This window comes from Elephantulus edwardii, unplaced genomic scaffold (genome assembly GCF_000299155.1).
Source record: "Elephantulus edwardii isolate Elephantulus edwardi_28Jun2011 unplaced genomic scaffold, EleEdw1.0 scaffold00204, whole genome shotgun sequence".
NCBI classification, from domain to species: Eukaryota; Metazoa; Chordata; class Mammalia; order Macroscelidea; family Macroscelididae; genus Elephantulus; species Elephantulus edwardii.
This window is the reverse complement of record NW_006399954.1, coordinates 5,702,399-5,723,420: the sequence shown is the minus strand read 5'-3', so window position 1 is coordinate 5,723,420 and position 21,022 is coordinate 5,702,399. Positions and strand designations below refer to the sequence as shown.

General features: G+C 39.2%; 1 protein-coding gene across 1 annotated transcript in view; it reads left to right on the top strand.

The window, feature by feature from the left end:
• MCTP2 (multiple C2 domains, transmembrane 2) overlaps positions 1–21,022 on the top strand; it is a 312,863-nt gene that overhangs the window by 107,325 nt on the left and 184,516 nt on the right. The window contains exons 10-11 of the mRNA XM_006897193.1: positions 9,006–9,192; positions 13,694–13,787. Of these exons, the coding sequence (XP_006897255.1) occupies positions 9,006–9,192; positions 13,694–13,787 (281 nt within the window). The remainder of the gene's footprint in view (positions 1–9,005; positions 9,193–13,693; positions 13,788–21,022) is intronic.

The following is a 21,022-nucleotide window of genomic DNA, read 5'->3' as shown; positions in this document are numbered from 1 at the left end:
CTTTTAGTAGGTGCAGAGAATAATGCCTTTCATTTCACATGTCACTGTGCTGTCATGTTTCCTTTACATAATAGGAAATGCTCTTCCAAATGAGTGCTAGGTTACCTCATGGAGGGCAGGCGGGAAACCATAATTTAAGATGTCCCTTTCACTCTTAGTTTTGACATTTGGGCATTCACTATTATTTTAGCTATTTCCTGTTTGTAACTTAGACATCTACCTTCCCTAGTGGTCATTCTGTCCTGATTATTCATGGTGTCTAAAAGAGATTTTTTCTGTATCCTTTTCCTTTTTCCTCTCCCGAGGTGCAAAAAGATACTAAAGTGCTCCCGTGGGAGCTGACTGCATGGTGTTTCCCTCCAGCCAGTGTCCAGGTGGAGCACAGCCTACTCCGTACTGTGTTCTGCTTCTCAGACTTGACGCCACTCATGTGCTGGTCACTGAAGTACTGCTCACTGTTCCCCTTCCAATTATCTTCCCTTACACTTCCTTTTCTTTGTTGTCGTAATTCTCATGCTCAGCTATTTTATTTTGCAGCAGACAGAAAAACATCCCTTTGCCTTAGCACATTCTTTGTGTGGGTGAATGTTGGTATGACTCGAGAAGTCTCCCTCAGACTTTGCTTTGGGAGGACACCTTGATAGGGGTAATCTCAAACTTAATGTGGCCTGAGGATGCTTTCTTCAGTGCAGCTTCCCCTCAGAGGTAGTGCGATAGAGAGAAGGACATCAACTTTTGAGCCTTTCCTGGCTTACATGAAGCCACCCTGTTGGCTAGTTGTATGGCCTCGGCAGCAAATTCATTTGTAGAAACTGAGTATCTCTCTGTAAAGTGGGATTGTTATGATAATCTTGCAGCATTTTTCTGACAGTTTACCTTGGTATCTATTTGATACTTGGGTCATTTTGAATGCTCAAGTGGTTGTTGTTGACTGCCTTCAAGTCACAGGCGACTCATAGAAACCCTGTGAACGAAAGTCCTGGACACCTCCTATATAACTTTATTCCTTTCTCGAGGTTCATAGGGTTTCCAGAAACAAGCTATTGTGGAAGTGGATGCCACTCCTGCTTCCAAGCTCAAGTAATTATTATTGCTAATGCTGAGGTTTTTCTGAATAGCCACAATAACTAATTTCAACCAGAACTATGTAATTCAAAATAGACAAACCAAATAGGCACTGTAAAGCCCACCATATTCCTTTCACATGAGTATCCACATTTTCAGCATTGTCTGGTAGAAATTAGATGTAAATATGTTTGAGAACATGTAGGAAAGACATCGTTTGAAAGATTAGGCAGTGCAGGGTATCCTGGAAATGACTAGGGGTTTGTGGCAGAGGTAAAGGCTGTGGTCTTGGTCATGCTTGGATGTGGGGAGAGAAATTAGCTGGTATCGATGAGCTGTTCCCTGGGATAGGGGTAAGGCGTGGCCCTGCTGGGTACTCCTGATGTTGTGGCCCTTACTGACTTCCTCTTACACTACAGTCTATCAGTATATTTCCACTGAGCTTCATATGCTTCCAAAGGCAGCAACCATGAAGGTGCTTGAACAGAACGATCAAATCTGGAAACGTGGTGCCTGTTAATTCCACTGCCTGTTCCTGAACAAAATAAACAAATGAACAATTTTGAAATTGTTAAAACGAACAAATTGAAAAACCAGAATTTGAGCTTAAAATGTGCCAGGTTCAGGGACAACAAGTTTTTAATTCATTCAGTGGAGAGCCAAAGAATGCTGGTGGCATGGTCTGTAGTTTGCTGTGCGGCTAACTCAAAGTTTAGCAGTTTGACTCCACCAGCAGCTCTGTGGGAGAAACGTTGTCAGAATCGTAAGTTTTGTTGATACTGTTACATGCTGTTTAGTCACAGCTGCTGATTCATAGCAAATTTTCACAATAGGCTTTTAGAGGCCATAAATTGCATGGAATTGAACTCCCTGCCTTTGGCAGTCCAGCTTCCTACTCTGAGGCCGCAAGAACATCCCTATTACACCCTCAGAAATCCAGTGGGCAGCCTCAAGATGACAAAATCAACTGGACAGACTTAAGTTGGAGTTTTTGCATTTTAAAGGTAAAGCTAATGTAACCTGCTTCAACTTGGAAACAAATAGCAGGAGCATGAGAACAGCTTGTTCCTAAAAAGTCACTCTTGACTGGCCCCATGCCAACCCCATGATCGGGTGGCAGTGGAACCAACCATTGTGACTTAGGTTTCCATGGGCTGTGGTTCAGAAGTAGATTGCCAGGCCTTTCTTCCTTGACCCTATTAGTCTAGAAGCTTTGTTGAAAGCTATTCAAACATCATAGCCATTGACACATAGCTGATTGTATATTGGCTGGACATTGGACAGGGTTTCTACACAGAGGACAAAGATTACAGCCCTGTAATCAGTGCCCTTTCACAGCAATTATTTCCTCATTTTACGATGATTCTTGAGATGGACCTGCTAGAGAATATTCTGCCCTTATCAGGGCAGTTTAGAAATGAGAGCCCCCAGTCCCATTTTGCATGCCTTGCCTCTGAATTAGTCTTTGGCCCCAGATGGTGCTGTATAAAGTGGCTCTGACATTCTGCCCTTTTCTTGGAGACTCTGAGGCAGGGGAGAGTCTGGGTTGGAGGATTTCTCTGGACAAATTGCTCCCCGTGTCGTTGATCTGCTTTTACAGCCAGGCTTGACACATTCACAGTTTTCTTCCTGTTCCCCACTTCCTTAGCTGCAGAGATTTACAGCTTTAAAAACTCTGCCCCTCTTCTCTGCCCCCTGCATTTAAGTTAAAAGCTGACCAGTCTGTAATATAAAACATAGAATTATGGTAATGAATAAGAGGTTAAAAGCTATCATGACAAGTAAAACTTGAGCAGATTTGGCTGACTGATATGGTAGAATTATGTGTTGAATTAAAACATTAAAATGTAGTGGGATTAATGGGGAAAGAGGAGGACAGGAGGTCACTAACAATGCGAAATCAGCAGATGAACTGCCTGGGGCTGGGGAGGACACCTTAATATATGTCCTTGGTAGGAAAAAAGGAATTGAATCCTTGTTTTCTTCAGGTAACTGGAGCCACGGGATATTTAATCCAAGAGGCACCTAGTAAATATACTTATTGCAATGCATTTCTTACAAGGGTAGATTGTTAAGAAAGGCCTGGCAAATTTTTTGAGGGTTAAGTAAGGCAAATGTGATTAAATAGTTGTGTGCTGTGTCATTGGAACTGACCCATAGCTGCCCCTCCAGCAAGTTTTCAGAGGCTGTAAATCACACAGGAGGAGAGTGCCCATCATGGAGTCGAACCATCTGCCTTTGGTATTACAGCACAGCTTCTTACCACTAGACTACCAGAGAGGAATGGTCAAGTGGGAAGTAAGACCAAAGAGAGGAGAAGTGAAGTCACAGAGATGCTGGATGCCCTCTCATGCAAATGAACAAATAGCAGTTACACTGTAGACACAGTAAGAGCCCTGCTGTCATCTACAGTAGAATTGGAACTGTCCCACAGCAAACATGACAGGTGTTCAGACACAGTAAATCTCACAAAAGGAGACTGCCCATCTTATCCCATGGAGCAGCTAGTGGATTTGAACCCTGGACCTTCTGGTTGGCAGTGTACCACCTTACCAGCAGTCTAACCAGAACTCCCTAATCACAGATCTGATTTTTTTTTCTATCCTATGAACCATGTATCACGGTGGAGCCCCTATTGAACGAATATGCCAAGATCTTATATTTGAATGAAAGTTTCCTAATTCTTTTGCAGTCTGCATGTAACACTTTGAGAACCCAGTTGCCTCCTACATGTAAAGTCTTGTATGCCAGCAAAGCAGTAGCCCTGCTCGGCTGATGCTGATCCTCAGTTCCTCACATTCCTTTTATGTTCTGAGTGTGTTTCCCCCATTGTTTCTGTCAGACAGAAGGATAATAGTTTGTTTTACTCATTTGTATTAATAAGATTGTTGCATTTCTTGGTCTATGGTGAGTTAGTTACTTTAAAAATGTAATCATAGGTTAGTATCTCTAACAGTTGTATAAATGTGTGTGGTTCCAACGTCTAAATTTACAGATTTTTCTTCTCCTTTTTAAGAAAAAGAAAATAAATGCTTCCGCTGATGTACCACAGCCATATTATTAGCTTTTCTGTATGTCAAGGATTGTCAAAGTTGCCCTGGGGCCAAATCCAGGTGACTGAATGTTTATATAAATACAACTTTATTGTAACAATGCTTCCTGCATTAATTTACATTGTTTATTCCACTTCCTAAATAGCATGCCTCTGGAAGTTCTATGAACTTTGATAAATGTCCATAGTTGTAGAGGGGCTTTTGTTCATAGGGCTGCTATAAGTCGTGCTGGACTTGAAGACAATCAGCAACAACAACAACAACAGTTACCACTTTGGGCACATGGCCAGGAGAGACTGGTCCTCGGAGAAGGACATCATGCTTAGAGGGTAGAGGAACAATACAGGAGAGGAAGACTCCAGATGAGATGGATTGACACAGCAACTGGGGCTATGGTGGTAGGTGTTGGCGTCAGTGAGACTGGCTCAGGATAGAGCAGGCTTCAGAGCTCTTATACATAGGGTTGCTATGAGATGCAGGCTACTTGAGGGCATCTAAGGACAACAACATTACTGCTTTGCTGCTACAGTGGTATAGTAGTTAGTTGTGGTAACAAATGACACAGAAACTAAAAATATTTGCTCCTTATTTCTGCACAGAAAAAGTGGTCTAGCCATTTGTTATCTGCTAATGTTTTTGTTGTTGTTTTTTTTTATTGCCCTTCAAATCAGAACCTACTCCTAGCTGAGCCTCCAGTGGATTTTCAGAGACTATATCACATGGGAAGTGATTGCCCATCTTTCTTTCCAGAAGCAGCTGACAGATTCAAAAGGCTTGTCTTTAAATTGGTGGCAGAACTCTTTTGGAAAAAAACATAATTATGATCACCTTATAGACTATATCTGTAAACATGGAGACTATTTTTAAGAAAATTTGCCTCAACATTAATAAACTTTCCATAAATGTTCCCAAAAGAGGGCTATTGTATAGAGCTTGGGAGAAAATTTCAGGGCTTTATATGAAAAGGAAAAAAAAGATATTTAACAATATAAAATTATAGAATTGGTCAGTTTGTAATTCACATTTAGGTAATTATAGAGTGGAGATTGGAAGTTCGGATTTTTCTTTATCTCAGAGTCTGAGCCTAATTTGCCTTCTTTTTCAAAGACGTTCCAGGGGCTAACTTTGTACAAAGTTACAAAGCAGATGAAAACAAACATTGGAAAAGAGCAATGCTATCGCCATGCTCCCGTGGTAGCAAGTAGAAAAAAAAATTAAGAGAGCAACTGAAATATTTTATTGTTTTTGTTTTTCTTTTTTAACATAGTCCTTCTTGCTCTCTCATTGCTGCTGAGTTGAAACCAGCTCTTGGTGGACCCTTCAGTGGTTTTTCAGAAGATTTTTTCATTCAAGAGGAGCTTTAATATGATACGAAATTAGTAGAATAAAAATAAAAAGAGCTGGCTGACCCTCCATGGGGGCGTCTCAGAGGCTGGAGATCACACAGGAAGAGATTGCTGTCTTTCTCTTGTGGAGCAGCTGGTGAATTCAAACTGCCTGCCTTTGGTTGACAACAAAAGTGCTTAAACCCCCTACCCCTCCGCTGGTCTGCTAAGGCAGTGCAAAGTGGATGAAAAGAATCTTAGGTTCTACTATCAGTGTTTTTATAATATCAATTTTGATAAATGTATTTCAGAACTCACATCTTTAAGATTTCAGGTGCTAGTTCATTTAGTTTTATTTCAACATTTTATTAACCACCAAAGTTAGTTTGTTTACATGATTCTTATTAAAATGACAAACATTTCTCTTCAGTTTTGGAAAGTTAGACACCACAGAAACAAATGCCTAAAATAAATAATAAGTAAAATTTCTTTTTACCGCTGCTTTGACTCACAGTGCTCTGGGCCCCTCCCGAGCTTTGACTTAACTAATAATACTTCCAACCTATAACTAGTCACTCAAGTTGTAGTTTTTCTTGTCAGTTCAGGGCAAACTGATACTGAAATAAGATAAAATGGAAGATCTGGGCAAAGAGTCCTCAATAAAATATCCTTTTCCCCCTCCCCTTTGCTTCCAGAATGTGAGAATAAATGGAAAGCCAGCTGGACTGAAGAGAGACAGAGAGCAAGCAGTTCACTTATAGAAAGTTTATAGAAAGTGTTCTTTATAAGGGAGCTGGTTGTTACAACTAGTGAGGGGGCAGCTTTAATTTATTTCTGAAGACTTAAGACATCAATTCACATGGTGGGGCAGGAACTCTTGAATACCTGGGTCGTAACCTGTGGGTGAAACGACACAGGTTTAGTTTTTATTGACATACTGATTAGTCAATTTAATGTCATCTTTCAAGTCATTAAGAAAGTAAAAGTGACTCTTTTGATGAATTCACTAATTAGTAAAATGAAAATATAGAACCCATTATGTTAGTGCTAAAATCTTGACCTGTTGCTGATGGGGTTTTCATACTTGAATAATTTAAAAAACAAAAACCAATTGCTTCTGAAAGTTGTAACCTTGCCAAGGCAAGCCTGGGTGGATTTCTAAACCTCAGTGTTTGACCTGATAGCTGAATACTTAACTGCTTGTGCCCGTCAGAGACTACTGTATCGAAAATAGACACAGCTATTGTGCACACGTGTTCTTTTCTAGTTTTCCAAGAAATAGGTGGAGACATTTCATAGTTGGTGGGCAGAAATGACTGAAAAGTGTGTGAAATTGAGCTATTTCTGAGAATAATCCCAATATTTACTATCTTGTATGTGACTCAGCTTTTGTTTAAAGTGATAAATTCCTCTGTTCCAGTAAATTGTGCCTTGAAAAAGTCACCAGTAGAGTTTGCAGTGCTGTTTCAAATAGGCTAATACTGCTTACAGCATTTTCAGACAACATTTTAGAATTAATGTCAGGTCCGGTTTGAATCACCCAAGAAAAAAATTTATTATTACCTAATTATGCATTGTTGTTTGTGGCTGAACATTATTAGCTGTTAGCATTCTTGTCTCTAAATAACTTTGGGCTGTTTAAAAAACACACAAAAATGCCACCGTGATAAGAAATGGTAAACATTCATAGGACAAAAATATAATGCCATTATTAATGATATTAAAAAGAATGTGCTATAAGTAGGGTATTACTAATTTGGACTAAATGAGGTGACCACCAGAGAAAATTCTTACAAATTCAAATCATTCATCTTTCCAAAGAAGTGGCTTTGTTAAAGGAAAATGTGTTTAATGATGTAAAATAATGTATATCAGAGTATTCTTAAGAAGATGTACTACTGTGATGTTGGTTAAGAATTTATTGATACTTAATTTTATTGAAATGGCACAGTTAAATTACTTGAAACTTTGTCCAGGCAAATTTATTTCTCCTCTTCTATACTTATTGAAGTAAAAAAAAAAAAAAGTAACTCCTTTTTTGTATGGATTGCTATAAGCTTTAACTTAAAAACTCTCCTCATTGACACAGGAAGAAAATGGTTTCCATTCAAATCATAGAGAATTACTGTACAGAGAGATTTTTTTGGTTATCTGTCTACAATATAAATACTTGAGGCATTTTATGACATAGAAAATTTTCATTTCCATTTGCTCTTCTAACTAGAATCAGTTTGGACAACTAGGAAATTGATAATCACTCATGAATACTTATAAGTACAAATCAGCATTTAAAAGACTTTTGACCTGTAGAAAAGCTGGCTTGAAGTACTAGGAGTTTTTGTTTTAATTGGGAAAGGCCTTGCCCACTTTCTTTGCAATTCAATTAGTTGGAAGTATTCACCTACAGACTGCTTGCTCAAAGTTAATGTTTTGTGTATTATGTCACTTTACCCCTTTCTTTGCAGTCACATGAAGCCCAGAAATGAATTTAGCATAAGAATTTGTCCTTACCTGTGCTATGAGCAGCAGTGTTTCTATACCTACTCTGAAAGTCGGTTGATAATCATAAAGCCAAAAACACATTGCTATTGAATCAACTCATAGTATTCAATAATTATAGATGGCAGATGAGAATTATAGCAATAAAGAAACAGAAACATCACATCTGGAAAGCCCACCTGCCTGCCCCCTGCCCCCTCCACTGGAGCCCTCCCAGTCTGTCATTGTACACACACAGAACAGGTGTGGTCCACGCAGTGGTAAAGCAAATAAATGGCTTAGCACCTCAGCTCCGTTTGTGGTGTTTGCTTCTGTATTTAAATGTGTTTGAGGTTTCACCATCCCAGAACATTGGCTGTTAAGCAGCGGAAAACATGCAATTTATCCCAGATGGGTACAGCTTTCACTGGCAGTGCTGCAGAAATGGGATCAATCAGCAGCACTTCATGCTCAATTTGTCCCAAAGTAACCCACCTGGGGGGACCAGGAGGAACTGCGCCTATTAGGAAAACACCTTAACACATTGCTTTAAATAAAAACTCTCCAGTTGGCATTAATTGGGAAGAAAATGGTTTCTCCGTTAGTTCTCTCCCTCCTGTACTTCTGTCTTTTTTCTTCCTTTTTTTTCCCCTTCTGTTTGAACCTTAATTTTTATTTCCCTAACTCATAAGAGATGCAGCCCAAGGAAGCCACAGAAAACATTCATTAGAAATGCTTCAAGTTGGAAACATTTGCCTCCCCAGTTCTTGATCTCAGCATCTTTCTGTAGTCTTTTATTTGGCGAAAACTGTGCTCTTCTCTTGCCGTTTGCTGTCCCCTGGTGCTACCTTCTCTTTTATTTTCTTTGCTTCTCCCTCCTTAATTTTAGAGGGTGTTAGGCTGGGAATGAGGATTATGAGCTGGGGGATACCTGCAACCTTCACTGCCCAGTGAGGACCCTTGGCAATAAACCCAAGCCAGACAGAGCGAGATTTCTGGGAGGATAAAATAAAAATCAGGTGCTTTGGTGATTCTGAAGTGCCTTGAGCTAATCACTCTTCTTTCTCCGGTGAACATATTCTAGGTGTAAAGTGGATATCGCTGCCCTCCCTCTCAAGCAAGACAACTGTCTGGAGTTGCCGCTAGAGAGCTGTCTGGGGACACTCCTCATGCTGGTCACACTCACACCCTGTGCGGGGGTCTCCATCTCTGATCTATGTGTCTGCCCCTTGGCAGACCCCAACGAGCGAGAGCAGATCTCCCAGCGATATGTGAGTCCTTTCGCTGGTCATTCCCCTCCCGCGCCTCCACCCTTTTTAAGTGGAAACAAAGTCTATGAACTGCATACAAAGAGATCTTTGTCAAAAATTGAATTGCACTTCTCATAAAACGTCAGACCTAGTGTCGAGTGCATTAGTGAGAAGCTGAAATTTGATTATAATTTGCTTTGTGACATTTAAAACTGAAAAACATTATGAGCTTGCATTAAGAACTCTGGAGAAAATGGAAATCCTCAAGGATTCAAACTGCTTTTTGGTTTTGTTTTTGCGTGTTTGCACAGGTGGATAAGAATTTTAATAGAAGTTCATATAAGTGGTAGGGTTTTTGTTTGTCTGTTTTCTTTGTTTCCGAAGCACTAATGCTTGACATGTTAGAAGACGTCTTTCTAGAACCTCTTAGGATCAAGTGAGAAAGTGCTTGTGCTTTGTGGAGCAAAGCCCTGACCAGATATGAAGGATGCCATTGTGTGCAACCCTGGATAATAATAACAGTGTGTGATTTTCAACTAAGTAGTTGCAGTGTACTTCAAAGCCCACTCAGTGTTTTAAAACGCAGTAACTGTGTCTTCCTCATTCATGCTTGTACTTGGGCTTTCTAGAGGTCTTTATTTGTATTCTGTTTATCCTATCTCCTTTGTAAATCAATAAATTTATTTTTATTACCACCGATGAAAAGCATAGCTTAAGAAAGTGGTATGAAAATTAAGCAGAGATGAATCCCTTTTCAATGGGAATGCCATTCATAGCGCACACATTAGTGCCCTCATAGCCATCCACTGTGACACTGCAAAGATATATTGATTAATTGAATCATTCTCTGTCTCCATGAGAATAAAATCTAGCAACACATCTCATTGTCACCCAAAGTCTGCATGCAGTGTTGGCATACTTTAAAGGAGCCTTAACAAAAATCATCATTAATATTCTCTAAGAAGACTTTGGGTCAGCAAATGAGCATTTCATGGAACCACCTAGAATTTGCCCTGAAACTTTCCCATGGGCAAATGATAAGAAATTTATGAAGAATATCCTCTTTTTATAATGAACATTAGATTGTAATGGCTGCTGTGAGTAAAGCCTCAGGATCTGAAAAGTATGAATTAAAAAAAAGTGTGAAGGAGACTTTGATGCAAACAGTAGTTATCAGCTGTTGTTCTAGCTTCAGCCAGCAAGTTGGGTGGGACATGATGGAGAGATAAGTGCCATGTCCCGTGTCACTCCCAGATGAAAGCAGTTTGGTGTCCTCTCTGAGCCATGTGAATCCAAGAAAGTCGCAGCCTCATGAATTTGTGTTTTAAGTTAAATGAACAGAAGATGTTTGAAGTCACACAACCTTAAAATATTCAGAAGTCTTTTTTCTAAATATTTTACTTTTAAAGTAAAGGTGTTATTTTTTTGTGGTTGTTGTTGTTGCTTTTTGATTTCTGGGTTGAGAATGCAGAGAAGAAACAATTTTCAAAGTCTTAGAACTAATATATAATTATTTTGTGTATCATCAAGTCTGATACTTAGCGAGTTTTCAGAGGCAGTTTAATCACATTGAAGGAGATTGTCCATATTTCTCCCGTGGAGCAGCTGGTGGATTCAAACCACATGTTGGCAGTGCAACTCTTTATCACTATATCACCAATTATTATTTAGCTTCTCTTATTAGATATGATATTACTAAATATGGTTTATGCTGCAGACCTGGAGGCATACAGTTCAAATCCACCAAATGCTCCATAGGAGAAAGATGGACAGTCTCTTCCTGTGCAGTTTACAGCCTGTCAAAGCTTGCCATAGGGCCAGTTATGGGTCATTTCCGACTCAACGGTACACAGCAATAAAAACAAGCTTTCCATTTGGGGAGCACTGGTGGGCTAGTGGTAAGAACCTGTGCTACAACCCCAAAGATTCATGGTTCAAACCCATCAAGTACTCTGTGAGAGAAGGATGAGCAGTCTCCTCCTGTGTGATTAATGGCCTCAGAAAACCTACTAGGGGGTCAACTGTGAGTTGTTTCTGACTCCATGACACACAACAGTAATCCTTCCATTATTCTTTGAGCTCTATTTTCCACATGATTTCCACCATATAGTGATGACAAAATAGAATTTAAAGTGTATTATGGAACAGATTTCCTTCTTCCTCCATGGATGTGTTCTGGAGGTTGCGTTAGAGAGTATCATTCTTCATGTAAAATATCTTAAAACATCTGGATGGATACCTCTCTATATATTTAAGAATGATTACATTGCAGAATTATTAAAATGGCAAAAATATGGAAACAGTGTATATATGCATCAGTGGGTGGGTTGATTAACAAATCGTGACAAGTACATTCTGACACATCTAATGGAATAGCTTCTAACTCTGTAGAGTAATGAGAAATCAGCAAAACATAACACAGGTGAACGTAGAGGACCATTGTACTGACTTAAAGAAGTCAGTTATAAAAAAGGACACATGTTGTGTAGTTACACTACTATGTTATAAAAAGTTAGTAAGAGAGCTACGGAGAAAAACAAAGTTTCTTTAAGGTTACCAAGAATGGGCCTAGAGAGTGGAGGGGTAAAGAGGAGTCACCTTCAGACTAAAATTGTGATTTGAGTGAATGCTTACAAAACAAATTGATTTTTCATACACATTTCTACTATAACATTCATTTCAATACCCACAATGTAATTAAACTTTCCCACTTCTCCATAATTCTGAGTCTTATTATTTTTACCTCTCTCTGTCTTGCATTTCTTTAGTGATCACTCCTTTTTTTTTTTTTTGCCTTTTGTGCCAAATAGGAAATTAGTCTTTACCACTTAACCAAGGTAAATAAAAAACACAAAGAAGTAACTCTCTCTCAGTGACTTGACCAAGTAAATAAAGACACAAGAACAATTTGGTAAATTCTGTAACATTTTACAACTACAGTATAGAGATCTACAATTTTACAACCACAGTGAAAACAACCAACAATAATATACATGCGGTTATGTAGATAAATGTTAAAGAATCATACTTGAGTAAATCAATATGCATGGATAGGATAGATATAAGTAGATACACATTTGTATGACTACACACACACATATATATATATATATACATATCTCCACATTTATAATAAAGCACACATATGGAGCACAGTCACTGAACATAGCTAAACAACTTGTGTGATTGGTTTACTGGGTGAAAAACTGGGGATCATAGTGCCTGTTGACAACGTCTTCAATTAACATAGTTCACAAATATAATATTCTTCATCCTAGAACATGATCTATATCATTGATCTGGTGTTCTAAAAACTTGAGAGAGGCTGTCTAAGATATCACTATTGACATCTACTCATGGAACAAAAGATAAGAAAACCAAAGGCATTAAGAGTCCATGGGAAAAAAGGTCTGCATGAACCAGAGTCTCTTCTGATCTGAGACCACAAGAACTAGAGGGTACCTGGCAGCCACTACTGATGGTTTTGAGCAGGGAGGAACACAATAGAAGGTTCCAGATAGAAAAACATAAAAAAAAAAATTAAAATTCCTATAGAAGATCAGACACACTAGGCCATAGAAACTAGAAAAATTCCCAAGACTTTGACCTCAAGTACTCTTTGAACTTGGAATTGAAGGTCTGTCTACAGGTCCCACTTTTAACCAAGAAGTGATTGGCTTATAAATAAGCACAGCCTTCACAAATAATCCTCCCTTAAATAATGAATTATATGAAGCCAAATGGACAGCATTTACCCAAAATCAAGGATGAGAAGGCAAAAAGAAGGGGATCTAGAACAAGGGATACAATGGAAATCATGAGAATGTGGATATATTGTACAAATTGTCTTCAGTGACATACACAAAAAGTGTTAAAGGGAACCCAATTGCTGTGCAAACTATCACCTAAAATACAAGAAAATATTACTTTAAAAATAATATTAATATTATTTTAAGACAGAATTAAAGTATATTCATTCTCTTTCTCATCTGAAGTAAATATTAATGGAAGTGTATGTAAAATCAGGATGATTATAGATGCTCATCCTATCTGAAATGGCTAAAATATAAACCAGAAAAGTTGCTCTGTTTCCATCCTGCTGACATATCTGTGAAGGGTCTAAGGTTAGCTGTCTGGTATTTATAAAGTTTGTAGTAACTGGGTTAGAATAATGTGCCTTTTTAGGATGATTCAAAAAGTTTCATTTATGAGAAAGAAGGGGTAACATCAGAATGAGTATATAGTTCACATATCTTGCCCAGAGGACAATGTTAAGAGATTGTGTGTGCTGGTAATTTATTTTGACACTGTAGTTAATTAACTCTCAGTCACTTTTCTCTTAATCAGGCTTCTGTGAATGCCTCACTGTCCTCTTAACGAACATAATGTATTTTGGGAGCTTTTCTAAGAACTTAATGGGAAGGGTGAACATAAATCGAGACTGCACTTCCTGCAGGACTTCATGGCATTAATTGGTATATTAGGAAGTGGTTTTCATTTTTGATCTTTTTTCCTCCCTTAGTGCTTACAGAACTCCCTGAAAGACATGAAGGACATCGGCCTTTTACAAGTGAAAGTTTTAAAGGCAGTTGATCTCTTAGCAGCTGACTTCTCAGGTACAGACTGTTTTCACCTTTAAATTGAAACTTCTTCAAATTATTATTAATTTTACCATTTGGAATTATCTCAGGGGAAAGCAGAATGTTTCACTAGGTAGAACTATGTCTATAGCAGTGATGATCTTTCAAATGGAGTAACGAGAGAAAATGCAAACTTGAGTAATTCTTGTCATGTAATGAGAGTTTTTCTGTAAAATAATTGTTCAAATAGTTTTGCTGTGGTTAGACAGATACTTTCATCTTATTAATGTTTCTGCTTTTGTGTTAGCTGTCTGATAACACTCCCCTGTAGTACCTCAGTGGACAGTTCCTGGACTTCTTGGCTATTCCCATGCATCCCCCTCGTCTGGGAGAGTCTGAGTGTTTAAAGCCTGGGGCCTGTGAGTCTTAAATCTGAACATGAAAACAGATATGGCTGACACCTCCCTGTGACAATAACCAGAGTTTAGGCCCTGGGACCACTTTGTGGTTAACACGCCTTATACTGAGTTTCTCTTGGTGTCCCACTAACTTGAACTTGTAGATGGAGACCAGAACAGACACACTTTATGCTTACTTGTGTTCTGCCAGTGTGAAAGAATCCAGATATTCCTGGGTGTGATCGTGACACTGCCCTTCCCCAAAATTATCCCCTTGTGCTGAATAACAATTTAGAAAACTACACCACTGGTGCCATTTACTAAATAAACTGTACAGAGAGTATTGTACAGCATGATTCTTTCTAGTGACAGAGTACCAAATGCTTTTATATCTTACGAATATGGACTAGTTTTCCTTCCGTACAAAGCCAATCACGCAATGTTTGTGTAACCACTGAATAAGCTCAACCTTTACAAGAGTGATTTTAAATACTTTACACCAGAGTTTATGGAGAATATAAACTTACTCTCTTTTTATGCAAATATCATGCTCGTTCTATGCTTGTTTTCTAACTAACTCCTTCTCCTGAGCCACAGGATTGGGGGGATTTGGGGAGGAATTTTGTAAATGAGCTATCTCCTCAGTTTTCATTATAGTCATATGTTTTTAAAACAAAGCAAAGCATGGCATAGTGACACTGATGAGAGCTCCTTGTAGGGGCTCACAGTGGACAAAGAGTAGGTAGTAAATAAACTTTAGAAGCTGAATATTAATTATATGAAAATATAATAGTTAACTGACCCTTTAAAAATCTCTACATTAGAAGACCCAAGATAAGATGATCCTAACTCTATGGGAACGTTCAATGTTCAGAAATATTTTTTCCAATCTGAATATATTCAGCATTGTAGATTAAATACATAAATTATTAACAATATTATTATTATTATTATTATTATTATTAACACTATCATAATTACTAACATTAATTACTACTAATTTTGAAAATGTTTATGGTCTCATGCTCATTTGATATTATTCTTTTTACTTTTCATTTATAAACATTTTAACATTTTACATGTACCTTTGATATTGTTAGTGCTAATTTCATCACTAAAGTGTGCTTAGAATTACCTATTAGAGATTTACAGAGCATTATATTTTTATTTCTATCTAAATATTCAGATGTGAAAGGAGCCTAATGACCTAGTGGTTAAGCTTGGCTGCTATCCCAGAGGGGTGATTTTAACTCCCAAGTACTTCATGGGAAAAAGTCAGCCTTCTGAAGGTCTACAGCCTTGGAAGCATTACTCACTATTTCCATTTTGTTCTGTACGGTCACTCTGAATTGGAATCAGCTATTTGGCAGTGGGTTTAGACTTTTTTAAATCCATATTTGTTATGACCATAAATGTTATTTTAAGCCCCTAAAACCATTTAGACATTTGAAAGTATTTTAAAATATTGCTTTGATAGATATACATTGCATGATCTGTAACAATTAATACTCAAGGATTTAAAAAAATTTTTATAGGCTCACTATTCAGATATAAAAACCTTTTTGGCTATTTTAATTGACTGGTCTTATCTGGTGACATAAAGCCCTCATGTTTGTCTATGGGGGTTATTGGTGATCAATGCATCTTTCAGACTACTTTAATGCAGTAAAGTAAATAGAATATGCACTGCAAAATAATGGTATCTTTGGAAATACTGGACTGTAAACAAGACTTTCTTTTCCATAGAAAAATTTGAGATGATGTTGTTGTCTCCATTTTGTTGTTTGGGTATTTTTCTTTCTTTTATTTTTAAAGAACGAGCACCTTTAATACATTTGTTGGTTTCGAACATGGGAGGAAGGTGGATTTACTTGCACTGCTGAGCCTTGATTTTCCTCAGGTAGAACCCCAGCCCCTTGCCTGCCAGCTCATCTGCTTGGCCACCCTGGCCTGGACTCAAAACAGTAGACATGAGAAGTTTGCCCTCCTAGAACTATTTTCAGAAGGCTCCTGAGTTTTGCATTCTTTAAATATATTTTTTTTCTGAATATTCTTTCACTACTTTCCTTAAAATATCCTCCTTCTCAGGAGTGAGTTTTACTTCTTCCCACATCTTGGGTGGACTCACAGCATCGGAAGTGTGGTGTACTGTTTTTAAGTATGAGACAGTTCTTCAAAGGCCTTGCTCTTTACTGCATAAGTTGTAGACAACATTGCTGACCTTCGTTTTGTGAATACAGCACTTAGAGTGCCAAGAGGCTTGCCCCACAGACAACCTTATGTATTTCTTGTGCATCAGTCCTTACTCCTGCTTCTCACAGAAGCTGTGTACATGTAGAGGATGACATTCTTAGTGTTGGCAGCAAGGTATCCCTGCCACTCTTTCTACTTCGCATAGTAGGACTATTTCTTAACATTAGTCTTGTAGCACTTTGCGAGAAGAGTCCCAGATGTTGCCGATTGCTTGTTTGATTTTTAGGACATAGTTCTGGAATTGAGAATTTGATTAATGATGTTGAATGCCAAAGAATGCCAATAACAGAAGCTGTGATTAGAACCCAAATAGTGCTATGAGATTTGACTAAGTGCCCTGGGGATTTGCTATCCATTATTTGGAACAAAATGATCACATTTCTAAATTGAGTCAAAGAGACCTGTCATTAGCTGAAAATGTCTATAGACTGTAGTGATCTTTATTTTTAGAATAAAATTTCACAGTCTGTGTCCTTTATGGGTTGGCAAGACCCTTTGTGAATTCTTCAGTCTATTATGATCCAGGACATTGCTTTAGGAAATCAAAATGGGACTTATTAAAAAGAAAAAAAGTAACCAACTCTTTTATGTGAAAAAAACATAGGTTTAATTTATATGACATGGCTAATTACAACATTTCTGAGGGATTTTTTTGGTAAGTTTCGTATAGTAGGAGTTCAAGTTTACTTGCTGTTATCATCATGGTTATAGGTCCCCCTTCTATATAATGCAGAAACCCCTCCCAGCTCATTTGATCATGAAGTTGAAGAAGCACTCATTGCTAGAGCGAGTAGCCTAGTCCTGAGTGACTTGTAGTACTGACTCCAAAGTGGTGCATCTCTAGTGGTTCACATTCACCCTCAGCTCCATGGGAGGCAGATGGGCAGTCTCCTTCTGTGTGATTTACACCCCTACCTGGAAAGCCAGTGAACAGTCAATTGTAAATCAGTGGCAATGGAATTAGTTTAGTTTGGTTTTTCCCTAATAGAGGAGTCCCAGTATTTCCCAAACAATCTTAGGATACAGTTGCAGTTGCTCAGAGAAGCACCACTTCAGACAGACAAGCAGCCCAGAGGGAAGTAGCTGGCACCATACCCACCATGGGGTCCTGTGGAGGAGACTGCGCCTCTCTTATGTTTCAGCGATTGTAAATCACAGGGGAAGATATTTCCCATCTTTCTGCTTTCTTTTGTTTTCCGCTTTCTTTTTAATATAAAATTTTTATTTCATACTGGTTTGCTTACAAAGTTTGTATACGTTGTTTTTCACACACTCCTCCAAAAACATTTGGAACAGTATGTCAACAGAGAACTGCCAAATGTGCAGGCTGGATTTAAAACAGCTTGTGGTACTAGAGATATTATAGCTAATGTTAGATGGATCTCAGCAGAAAGCAGAGAATACCAGAAGAATGTCTGTTTGTGTTTCATTGACTATGCAAAGGCTTTTGTGTGGATCACAGCAAGCTATGGCTGGAGAAGAATGGGAATCTCAGAACATTTGATTGTGCTAATGTGAAACCTATACTTGGATGAAGAGGCAGTCATCAGAACAGAGCAAGTAGACACTACATGGTTCAAAATAAAAAAAGGGGTCCTTCAGGGATGTATTTTATCTCCATACCTTTTCAATCTGTATGCAGAACAGATCATCCGAGATGCTGGGCTGTATGAGGAGGAATGTGGCATCAGGATTGGTGGAAGAGTCATCAACAACCTGCGTTATGCAGATGACACAACCCTGCTTGGGAAACTGAGGAGGACTCTTGAAGCACTTGCTGCAGAAGGTCAAGGACTGCAGCTTTCAAAATGGATTGAAGCTCAGCATCAACAAAACAAAGACGCTCACCACTGGCCCAATTGGCAGCATCAGTATGGATGGTGAAAAGATTGAGATAGTTAACAGTTTTAGTTTACTTTGTTCCACAGTCAGCGCTCTTGGTAACAGCAACCAGGAAATCAGGAGACAAATTGTATACGGAAAGTCAGTTGTGAGGGACCTCTCAAGACTACTGAAGAGCAATGATGTCAGGCTGGAGACTAAGGTGCACCTGATACAGGCTATAGTCTTCACAATTACATGCTGTGCATCAGAGAGTTGGACAGTGAATAGGGATAATAGAAAGACAATTGATGTCTTTGAGCTGTGGTGCTGGAGAAGAGTGTTGAATATACCATGGACTGCTAGGAGAGCAAACAGGTTGTCCTGGGGAGGGTAAAGCCAGAATGCTCCTTGGAGTCAACAATTCTGAAGCTTTGTCTGACATACTTTGGGCATGTTGCAAGGAGGAACTTGTCCTTGGAAAGGGACATCATGTTTGGGAGAGCAGAGAGACAATGCAGGAGAGGAAGACCCTCGATGAGATGGATCGATTCTGTGAGTGGAGTGGTGGAAATGAGTGTGTTTGAGATGGTGGGGTTGGCACAGGATAGAATGGCATTTAGGGCTCTTGTACATAGGGTCGCTATGAGTCACAAGCAACTCAATGGCACATAACAACAACAACCCCTCCCTTTACCCATCAAATTGTGTGAACCTATGATTATTGTCTCACATATCCCGACTAGCCTCACCCTCACCCCTCTGCTCCCATCCTCCCCACCTTGAATCCTCATACTTGTTTTACTAGTTATCTTTCTATTGCTACAATAAGGATCTTACACAATATTTGTCTTTATGGGACTGAGTTCAGTTAACATAATATTCTACAGTCCCTCTCAAGTTAGGTATTAATTTACAAAATTATTGCTCCTGCATGCTGCATAGTATTCCATCATGTGAATGTACCATAATTTCACAATCCATTTGATTGTGATTGGACATTTAGGCTGTTTCCATGTTCTTGCAATGGTAACGCTATGAACACTGATGCATAAGTCTCCATTTGTGACTCAGATCTCATTTCCACGGTGTATATTCCAAGCAATGGAATAGTTGGGTCATCTGGAATTTCTATGTTCAGCTTTGTAAGGAAATGCCAAACTGCGTTCTAGAGTGGTTGTACCATTTTACAATCCCACTAACAATGTGTATAAGAGTTCCTATCTCAACCCACAGCAACCCCGTGTACAAGAGCCCCAAATGCTGTTACATCCTGTGCCAACTTCGCTGTCTCAAACACATTAATTCCCACCACTCCACTCACAGAATCGATCCATCTCATCGAGGGTCCTCCTCTCCTAAGCTGTCCCTCCACTCTGCCAGACATGATGTCCCTCTCCTTGCAACATGCCCAAAGCATGTCAAAATGAAGCTTCAGAATCCTTGACTCCAGGGAACATTCTGGCTTCACCCTCTCCAGGACAAACCTGTTTGTTCTTCTAGCACTCCATTGTATATTCAACACTCTTCTCCAGCACCACAACTCAAAGGCATCAATTCTCCCTCCATCATCCCTATTCACTGTCCAACTCTCTGATGCATAGTATGTAATTGCAAAGACTATAGCCTGGATCAGTCTCACCTTAGTCTCCAGCCTGACGTCGTTGCATGTCAGTACTCTTGAGATGTCCCTCACAGCTGACTTTCCCAATGCATTTCATCTCCTGATTTCCTGGCTGCTGTTCCCAAGCATGTTGACTGTGGAACCAAGCAAATGAAAATTGTTAACTATCTCAATCTTTTCACCATCCATACTGATGCTGCCAATTGGCGCAATGGTGAGAATTTTTCTTCTCTTGACATTGAGCCTCAATCCATATGGAATACTGCAGTCCTTGACCCTCTGCAGCAAGCGCTTCAGATTCTCCTCAGTTTCAGCAAGCAGGGCTGTGTCATCTGCACAATGCAGGTTGTTGTTGATTCTTCTACCAATCCTGACGCCACATTCCTCCTCGTACAGCCCAGCGTCTGGGATGATCCGTTCTGCATACAGATTGAAAAGGCATGGAGACAAAACACATCCCTGATGGACCCCTTTCCCGACTCTGAACCATCCAGTGTCTCTCTGCTCTGTTCTGACAACATGCAGCACTAAGGAATAAATGTTTTAAAATACTATATAACACGGGAGAGTTCAGAGACCATTATCTGAGTAAATTAAAACTAACTCAGTCTCATAAGGACAAATATTGCATAAGATCACTATTGCAAATATAGAAGGATAACTAGTAAGATGTGTAAAAATCCAAATGGGGAAGAGGTAGGGTAACAGAGGGAGGGGAGGAAATAACTAGGATAAGAGTTAAGTGAGAAGTAGGGTTGGTGGGGAAGCAATTAGGAAAGATCCAATGGGGATCTGAAAAGACAGGGTAATAGTAGGCATTATCAATGGTGACTGATTTTATAAAACACAATCACATGAGTGATCATCTGAAACACAATGTGAGTGTAGGAATGTGTAAAATGCAATGTACATGAATGATATGCATACATACAAATTTTATATTGTTGTTGTTGTTGTTGTGTGCCGTCGAGTCGTTTGCGACTCATGGCGACCCTATGTACAACAGCCCTGGACGCTGCTCTATCCTGTGCCAATCTCAATCTCATTGCCTTTGACACACCCATCCCGATTACCCCAGTCGCTGGGTCAGTCCACCTCATGGAGGGTCTTCCCCTCCTGCGCTGTCCCTCCGCTCTGCCCGGCATGATGTCTCTCTCTAGGGACCTGTCTCTCCT